The sequence below is a fragment of the Microplitis demolitor genome, chromosome 2 (genome assembly GCF_026212275.2).
Source record: "Microplitis demolitor isolate Queensland-Clemson2020A chromosome 2, iyMicDemo2.1a, whole genome shotgun sequence".
Lineage (NCBI taxonomy): Eukaryota > Metazoa > Arthropoda > Insecta > Hymenoptera > Braconidae > Microplitis > Microplitis demolitor.
The window spans coordinates 20,849,965-20,859,503 of NC_068546.1; the positions used below are offsets into that span (position 1 = coordinate 20,849,965).

At 29.1% G+C, this 9,539-nt stretch overlaps 2 protein-coding genes across 2 annotated transcripts; one reads left to right on the forward strand and one right to left on the reverse strand.

Annotated features, from left to right (window-relative positions):
- Nucleotides 1-5,137: 5,137 nt before the first annotated feature.
- LOC106693410 (eukaryotic translation initiation factor 3 subunit G-like) lies at nt 5,138-6,886 on the reverse strand. The gene is made up of 2 exons (XM_014440987.2): nt 6,777-6,886; nt 5,138-6,375 (listed from the first exon to the last, which is right to left on the reverse strand). The coding sequence occupies exon 2, from the start codon at nt 6,371-6,373 to the stop codon at nt 5,513-5,515; it is 861 nt and encodes a 286-aa protein (XP_014296473.2). The 5' UTR covers nt 6,374-6,375; nt 6,777-6,886; the 3' UTR covers nt 5,138-5,512.
- A 100-nt stretch (nt 6,887-6,986) lies between these two features.
- LOC103570866 (ribosome biogenesis protein WDR12 homolog) lies at nt 6,987-9,539 on the forward strand. Its single transcript, XM_008548748.2, has 8 exons — nt 6,987-7,142; nt 7,299-7,384; nt 7,779-7,989; nt 8,102-8,242; nt 8,311-8,563; nt 8,742-8,988; nt 9,066-9,198; nt 9,342-9,539. The coding sequence occupies exons 1-8, from the start codon at nt 7,078-7,080 to the stop codon at nt 9,478-9,480; spliced, it is 1,275 nt and encodes a 424-aa protein (XP_008546970.1). The 5' UTR covers nt 6,987-7,077; the 3' UTR covers nt 9,481-9,539.

The window sequence follows — 9,539 nt, forward strand, 5'->3', positions numbered from 1 at the left end:
GATGACTTTGATGAAGATATTGCTAATTTGCTGATAAATCACGGTGCTTCCATTAATGATGTTTGTCTTCAAGTTCATGGTTCCGGTCCATTCACTCCAATAGAAGTTGCAGTGCGTTTTAATATTAATGCATTTGAGTTTGTTTTGAACCAGTGTGTTGATATCAAGCGTTACTATAAATGTAATAATGGTTCAATGCCATTTCTTGCATACGGTCATAGGGTTGTTGTGCACGCAGAAGCAGATGTCGGTAAAATTTTTGAATCAGTATTCAGACGTTTTATTGTTATCTATCATACTGCTAACTTTGAAGTCGGTGAAGTTCATCTAGAAGCTGTAAAATCAGACAAAACCTTGGATACTTTGCGCAGAGAATGTCAGATTGAAGTTCAATTGATGAAAAGATTTTTAGTGGATAAAACTAACATCAATTATTACGATTTGCTGCATAACTCTACTCAACAACTCACTTTAAAACTCATACATATTGATATTGATAAGAAAGCGATGCTTGCGACTGCTGGAAAATTAAAAAATTATAAGAAAATGTTGACATACAAAATTAATAAAATTTTGTATCGGGTGGAAATGATAAAAAAATATCGTCTTTTGGTGGCCAAGTATTTTCATGTCCTACCAATTGAATTTATTGATATATGGGTTCACTATTTGAATATTCCTGACTTGGTCAATATCGCTATTGCTCTAAAAAAACTTACATAAAATTTAATTACTTTATGTTTGATCATCAAATTCTTAGTAATTTATTTTTAAATGAATTCCACGATGATCCTGTTAATCTAATTAATTTTAATCGCTAACTGAAATAATTATTTACCTTGTTTAATCAATTAAATTACGTAATTATCTTATGTCAATATTTGTTCAAATTGTAATACTTTTAACTGCAGATATTTTGAAACGTCAAATTTAAATAATTCGCCATTAAACCCGCCATTGTTAAATTAAAATTATTTTTCAGCCCGAAGGATCACAGTACCGGAAATACCTTATAGTTTGATAAACGTTTTGGTTTTATTGATTTCGTGTACTGTGGAGTAAAATAGCGTGAGTAAAATAAAATTTTAAAAATGCGTATTTAGACCAATGAAAAATCAGCGCGCAAATTTTTCAAATTTTAATTATTTAAATTTATAAATTTATTTATTTAAAATTTATAAATTGTCTGATGTCTGCTACATTCAAACTCATACTTTTTTTGGAGCCTTGGGAGATTGTGAATTACCTGCTGTATTTTGAATTTATTCGTCCAAAAATTTATCTTGTATTCAATATGTATCCAAAAATATATCCTTATAATATTAAAATATTCATGCAGTTGTTTTCTTTAACAAATTTCCAATAATCATTTTTTTTTTCAGGCGGTCACAAAAGAAATCCTTCAGCATCTGCGTGATGAGAAAAAGTCTCACGCTTCGGCGCATCACAAATTTAAATTTAAATTTAAATAAAAAAATGAAATAATAGACTTATCCAGTAATGACGTAATTATATTTGATTTAAATATTTCGCTTGTTTTTATTTTTAAATTTTGACAATGACAGATGTAAGGGTTTGTTGCCGCCAAGAAGGTTCAAATCGGTTGATTCGTTCCAAAGATTTCGTCAAACAAATAAAGTTTACATGCACACACACACGTAGCCGGAAGATGATCCTAAAGTTAGCAGACAATTAATAATTTTCGGATTTATTTTTTAACAAATCAATCACAAAAAAATAAAAAATTAAAATATACATATGCAGAAAATTTTAAAAACTACAGGTGCAATTTTTTCAAATATTTTTTTTTTTATAATTTATTGTTTAAAAAAGAATCCAAAAATTATTGGACGTCGGCTAACTTCAGTATCATGGCCGGAAGTCCATACGGAAATAGTCAAAATAGCTTCCTAGGATCGCAAAATGTCGAAGCTTGATGACTGGATTTTTAAAAATCGAACTGAAACCAATAACTTCCCTTATTTTTAAAATCTTCAATTTTTATAGCGGGAAGTTAACAAGGTAAGTTTAAAGTTTTTTTTTTTTTAAACAAAAAAAGATAAATTAAAATTGGACAATATTGACACCCGTTGTTGATCATACTTACTTCCTATAAAGAAGAAAGGGAAAAGGAAGCTAGTCGATTGCTAATATCTAAAGACCTCAGTTTTTCAGAGTCAGTCTGCCAGTCAGTGCATTTTGACTGCTCAACCACAAGCACAAGTAGTATATTTATAAAAGTCTTACAAAAGTTTGCTTGATATTATTTAAATTTTCAAAAATAATTATAATTAACAATGGGAAGAAAACAGAGTAAAAAAGCGAATGATGCTAAAAGTTCGGATAATATGTGGAAAGTTTACGAGTCCATGAAGAAAAGCCGTGAGATCGGTGACGTCAACAAAAGACTAGAATCTTCTGAGTACGGGCATCCAACTCTGCTGCAGCTTTCCATTTATAAAGGTGATGAAGAATTTATGGACTATCTTCTTTCAAGAAAAGACATTAACGTAAATGTAGTAACGAAAATGTGGGGCTTGGCACTCGATTTAGCTGTAGAGCAAGAAAAACTACCAGTAGTTGAAAAGTTATTAGAAGCGGGCACCGATATCAAACAATTTGTGCCTAAAGTTAAACTCAAACGCACTCCACTTCATAATGCCATTATCGAAGATGACTTTGATGAAGACATTGCTAATTTGGTGATAAATCACGGCGCTTCCGTTAATGATAATTGTGTTCACGTTGAGGGTGACGATCCAGTTACTCCAATAGAAGTCGCAGTGCGTTTTAATATTAATGCATTTGAATTCCTCTTGAACCAATGTGTTAATATCCATCGTCCCTATAAAATTTTTAATGATTATGTGCCATTCCTTACATATGGCTTTGCGGTTACTAAGTTTGAAAAAAACCAGTTAAACAAAAAAATTTTTGAATCAGTATTCAAACGTTTTATTGTTATCTATCATGCTGCTAACTTCAATGTCGGTGATTTTCATCTAAAGGCTGTAGAATTCGACAAAAGCTTTGATTTTTTGCGAAAAATGTGTCAAATTGAAGTTCAAGTGATGAAGAGACTTTTGGTGGATAATACTAACATCAGTTATTACAATTTGTTGCATAGCTCTACTGAACTTGCCGCTTTAAAACTCATAAATATTGATATTGATAAGAAAGCGATGATTGCGACTGCTGGAAAATTGAAAAACTATAAGACAATGATGACATTCAAAATTAACAAAATATTGTATCGGGTGGAAATGATAAAAAAATATCGTCTTTTGGTGGCCAAGTACTTTCATGTCCTACCAATTGAATTTATTGATATATGGGTGCATTATTTGAACATTTCTGACTTGGTCAATATCGCTATTGCTGTGAAGAAATTTACATAAAATGTAATTACTACGTTTGATCATCAAATTCTTCGTATTTTATATTTTAATGAATTTCACGATGACTAATATCTAATGAATTTTAATCTCTTACTTAAATTATTAAGCGTACAAGTACTTGGAAAAAATTGCTATGGATCTAAATCTTAAGCTGTAATTTTGCTTGATATGAATTTGGAACAATGTATTACAAATTCAAAAATATTTAAATAAACGTCGATTATTATATTAACTAACAACATTGTACTGCAATTGTGACTTGACATTTGAATTGTTTATATAATTTTATATGAATAAGTAATTATTTTTTTGTGTGTTCTTAAACAATTTTTACATAAATAGAAATTTGTACAAAAGCTTTTGGAGTTGACGAGAATAAGTTGACAGTTTCCTAGATAATCGCTGTCATTATTAATGTTTATTAAAAATTTTGTACGCAGTTTGAAGTAATAATAAATTTAAAATAAAAAAATTTTTGAAATCAGTTTTACATTTATTTTAGTTGACTCATTAAAAGATTAATACCTGGCGCTAAACTATTATATTTTAAATAAGCATTGAACTTACGAGATAAAATTTACATTTACACCAAAAAAAAAAAAAAAAAAATGATGATATAAATAATTAATAAAAAAAATGCACAATGTATCATAATCCTAAAAAATTTGAAGCGTATTCAAAGTTTTGAGGTTATCAAGTAAATTTAAAAAAGAAAAATGCCTCTGATTATTTCCGCATGTAAATAAATTTACTAAGTCTTATTTCAAAAAAATGCGTAATTACAAAAATCAAGTGTGTTAAGTATGATACTGAAGTTAGCCGACGTTTAATAATTTTTGAATTTTTGAAAAAACTGCACCTATAGCATTTTTAATTTTCTACATGTGCATATTTTCAATTTTTTCAATTGATTCGTTGAAAAAAAAAAAGTTCGAAAATATTTAATTGTCTACTGACTTCAGGATCATCGAGAAATTAATAATGAAATGAAATATTTATATTTTAATTGTTGTTTGTTTTACAGTATGTTGATAAATAAGTTTATGTTTATGTTCATACGGCATAAGAAATGTTATTTCTCAACACGATTTTATTGTATTTTTTTTGTTTTTTATTTACGCAAAGAAAATTTATCGTTGGACTGGAGGTCTCATTCCCATTCCAGGTCCCATATGTGACATTGCAGTATTGGGTCCTAAAAGTACTTGTTTCTGTACCGAACGTTGCATTTCCTCCATTTGTGCTCTTTCCATTTCAATAATTATCGGAGCAAATAAAATTGCTGATGTGCTGAACACAATCCACGTTGCTGAGCAGGGAAACTTGTAGAGTGCTCCAAAAATAAAATAATTGTTGAATTAAAAAAATTACATTTATTATTCATACATATAAATTAAGACAAATAAAATAACGACAGTTATCAACGATAAATTGTAAAATAAAATCTTTTTTCATGGATATTTAAAAAAAAAAATTTCCTTACCTTGATTTTATTTATTCGTTCATTTTTTTAGCTTACATTTTTTTTTACACAAAACTTTCTTACCTCATTTTTATTTTCACTTTGAAAAAATTACTGAAAATCGAATGATTAATATAAATTATTCCGGAAAATAAATTTATTAAAAAATAAAATAGTAAACAATTTTTTTTTATTTAATTCATTTAATCATGGGCTTTATAAAACACAATTATTTTTTTAAATCAATTGCTAAATATTTTAATTCAATATCAAAGTCGTTCTTAATTATTAATTATTTAAACTTAATATTTAATTAATTTATTAGCGTAATTATTATTAAAAAATAAATGAAAGTTTATAAAACAAATTATGTAATTACTGAATGAAGTTCCCAATAATTAAATGTCTCCAACAAAATAAAATGTCAATTTTATTTTCTTTATCACATGAAAAAATTATTGTGATCTAATTCTAGTTCTAATTAAAAATACAAATGGCGGTAAAATATAAAAATTAAAAATAATTGTAATTCTTCCAAATTTGAATAGTTTCCCGCCATTTATAATAAGATCCAGATAATTTTTGAATGGACAAAAAAAATAATTTCAAGTTTCAGATTTTGTTAGAGATAAAACATAATTAGAAATAAAATCTAATTGCTTTTCTCTGGAGGCTTAGACCAATCAACACTCAGAATCAAATGATCATAACCGTAACCATTGAGATGGCTGATAGCTCTGGCAGCTTCTGATCTGAATTTAAAGTGAACATACGCGAAACCTTTGCAGAGATTTGTTTGCCGATCCTTAGCAAGATACAATTTCTGAACGATACCAAAGGGTCTAACGAGTTCTTCAAGATCCGCTTCATTAGTACTTTCAGAAAGATTTGAAATACGAATTGCTGTTGTGTCGTCACGTCGTTGCATCTGCATGCTATCGCCACGTTTATTACCACCGTCTCGCATACTAGGTGGTACGTATTTGCTACCAGTTTTACCAGGTTCTGCTGAAGAACCTGAAATTCCAGGTGGTCCTGCTGGTTTTTTATCATCTGGAACTTTACCACCAGCAAGTACAGTATCTTTGTATGGACACTTTGAAGTCCAATGTTCTCCAGAACAATTTCTACATTTAACGATACCCTTGTCTCCGATACTCTTCAGTTTATCCAATGAATCTTCTTCCATTTTATTCTCTTCTTCTTTTGAAGAAATAAATTGCATGAATACATCTTCAGCGCCGACTGTTGTTGCAGGATTAGGACCAGGTCTATCGTTCGCTGAATCACCAAATTTTCGCCAATTTTTTCTTGCTGCAATTTTTTTTGATACAATACGTTTTTCAATTTTATAAGTCCGAACAACTTTAACTTTTTTATTGTCTTCATTTAGTTTATATTCAGTAAGAATTTTCATTCCATTTAAATATTGTTCTGATGGTGGAGGCAATACATCATCTCCTTCTTCAACTTCATCAGCCCAACTGGACTTAACGTCATACGCTACTGGCATTTCTGTTGATATAATTAATTATCATTAATTCATTATTTATAATTAAAATATTTTCTTAAATTTAAATTATGGGATTTTCCGGACATCTGGTTTTTCAAGAGTCTAGAGCAATTCGGACATGTCTTTTTTTGTCCGGGTTTTTTAACGTCCAACTTTTAAAATGTAAAAAATTAAAACCCAGTAAAATTGTTGCCATACTTTTTACCGTTTTTGAAAAATTTAAAAAATTATAAAACGTTGGTTAACTTCAGTATCATAAAAATTTACGAAATTACTTGAAAGTATAGAAATTAGTCCACGTGCAATGTTTTGTAATTAAAGAGATTTGTAGGCATAAAATTAATACATTCTGTTTATATACATACTTATAGTTATTTACAATGTAAATAATTCAAATACTTACTTATTATATATTATATTCTATCAATATATGAATTTGACGAAAATTGATTCTATGAAATTATTAAATATTTAACATAAATTGTATGTAAAATGAACTAAAATGGCATCAGTGTGGAGCAGAATGTTTGTGTGTTGGAAAATATTTAAGTAGTGACACTTGTCGGTGAAAAAATACACTAAATTTAATATCCGAATTAGGATAATAATAAATTTAAACTCTGAACCACGTGTTTATTGTCGTCAAATAATATATTTAATTATTTATTGTTTTAGAGTGATATAGATAAATAAATAATCCAATAATGGCTGGAATGAATTCTTCCAATGCACCACAAATCCAAATTAGATTTGTAACTAAACAGACACAGTAAGTTATTTATATATTTGATTTATATGACTTAGTATAGGTTTAGGTTATTATTTACTCTCACTACTATTTTTAAAATATCTAATTATTTTGAATATTTTCTCATTCAAAATAAGAGAGGTATTTTATTTTTTTAAAATTAATTGTTTTTTTCAGGTTCGCTGTTCCAGATAATCCTTTTTCTGTGTCAGTAAATATTATATCAGATGAGCTAAATATTTTAGTAAATGAATTACTAAAAGGTTTTGTTAAATTAACTGTTTATATATTTTTAATTTCACTGTAAAAAATCAGTAGTCAATTCGGATTTTATTTAAATTTGAATTTATTCCGTTACTCGGATTTTTCGAGTTTTAGAAAACTACGAACCGGAGCTTAAAATTCAAATCAATTCCCCTTCAGAATGAATTTAACTCCGAACCGGAGTTAAAATTTTAAAATAAACTCCTATTCGGAGTGAATTTTACTTTGAACCAGAGTTTCAATATAAAATAAATTCCCCTTCGGGAAATTTTACTCCAAGGGGATTAAATAAAAACATAGTCATCCATTTCGAATTTAATCCGCAATCACTCTGCAGATTTTTTGCAGTGTGCATGACATTTAACTAAATAATTTACATATTAATTACTTTAGGAAGCGGAAATGAAAAGAATAAAGTTGAGTTTGATTTTCTGGTATGTTCTGAATTATTGAGAACTTCATTGTCAGAACACATCAATGAACGCGGAGTATCCACGGAAGATGTGATTGATGTTGAATACTTAGAAAAACATCCTCCACCCGAGCCACAAGATTGTCTAGTTCACGATGACTGGGTATCTGCTGTTGCTGTGTCAGAAAAATGGTTAATTATTTATTTATTTAATTGACATCAATGATACCAATCACTTGCTTTTGGTTCTCATATTTTTATCTCCTGACAGATCTTATTTAAATTTATATTTTTATATCTGTAGGATTTTGACTGGTTGTTATGACAATACTGTACAAATTTGGACATCTAAAGGACAACATAAGCTCACTATTCCCGGTCATAGTGCCCCAATAAAGTCTGTGGCTTGGATATCAATGGATCTTGAGACAGGGACATTTGTCAGGTAACAAACAATCAATAAGATCTTTGAAAGTAATAATTTACTGATGAAATTTTTTAAAATTTCTTTAGTGCGTCGCAGGATCAAACTGCTATCATATGGAAGTGGAATATCGCTAGAAATTCGGTTGACTGCATCCATGTATGTCGAGGTCATGAGCAATCTCTAGAGTCTGTTGGCGTTAACTCAGATGGTGGAGTCATGGCAACTGGTTCCTGGGACACGATGCTGAAAATTTGGTCGACTTCTGATGAAGAGGAAAACGATAACGATGATGGTGAATCGAGGAGCAAAAGAATGAAGACAGACCGTGGAAAAACTAAGGTATCATCTATATTGTTAAGAAAATAAGGAAAAATTTTTGGTAGCTCAGGTAAAAGATTTAGTAGAACAGACAATAATTCATTTTCTTTTTTTTTAAATCAAATTTCAAAATAACTAAACAAAATTAATAGTAATAATATTTTTAAAAACTGTTTTTACATTTTATTGATGTTTACAGACACCAAAAAGAACATTGAAAGGACATAAAGAAGCAGTAAGCGGAGTTGTATGGTCAGATAAATCGGAAATAATAACTTGCTCTTGGGATCATACACTCAAAGTCTGGGATTCAGAATTAGGTGGAATAAAACATGAGATTCCTGGAAATAAAAGTTTCTTTGATCTTGATTATTCATTATTATCACGTGTCGTTATCACTGCTTCAGCTGATAGACACATCAGATTATATGATCCGCGGACATCCGGTATGACTTTTAATTTTTAATAAAAAATAAATCGCTCAAGAATAAATATAATATAAATATGATAATTCATTTTTTAGAGGGATCTATTGTTAAATCAACGTTCAGTTCTCACACACAATGGGTTCAAGCAGTTCGTTGGTCCACAACCGATCAAAATCTTTTCATTTCTGGAGCCTGTGATAATAGTTTAAAATTATGGGACACTCGGAGGTAAAATTAAAATTATTTATAATTTAAAATATGAATAATATTATATTTTAGATTTAAAGTAAGATTCAGTTGACGATTACGGAATTAGTGCCTTATCATTCATGTATTTGTGTTAAAAAAAATTAAAATAATTTCATTTTCAGTCCCAAAGCCCCATTGTACGAACTCTCAGGCCATGAAGACAAAGTTCTTGCTTGCAACTGGTCAAATCCAAAACTCATAGTCTCTGGTGGTGCTGATAATACAGTCAGAATATTTAAATCCTCTTATGCTTTACATTAATAGCTATATATATTTATGTAATTTTTTTATGGCTGATATAAAGAACACTCGAACATAAA

What these genes read in the sequence shown, in the direction of transcription:
- LOC103570866 (XM_008548748.2), top strand. Translation starts at nt 7,078, where the DNA reads ATGGCTGGAATGAATTCTTCCAATGCACCACAAATCCAAATTAGATTT. An exon ending in GTTGCTGTGTCAGAAAAATG is followed by an intron (nt 7,990 to 8,101) that starts GTTAATTATTTA and finishes TTATATCTGTAG; the next exon opens with GATTTTGACTGGTTGTTATG. An exon ending in AAATTATGGGACACTCGGAG is followed by an intron (nt 9,199 to 9,341) that starts GTAAAATTAAAA and finishes TTTCATTTTCAG; the next exon opens with TCCCAAAGCCCCATTGTACG.
- LOC106693410 (XM_014440987.2), bottom strand. Translation starts at nt 6,373, where the DNA reads ATGCCAGTAGCGTATGACGTTAAGTCCAGTTGGGCTGATGAAGTTGAA.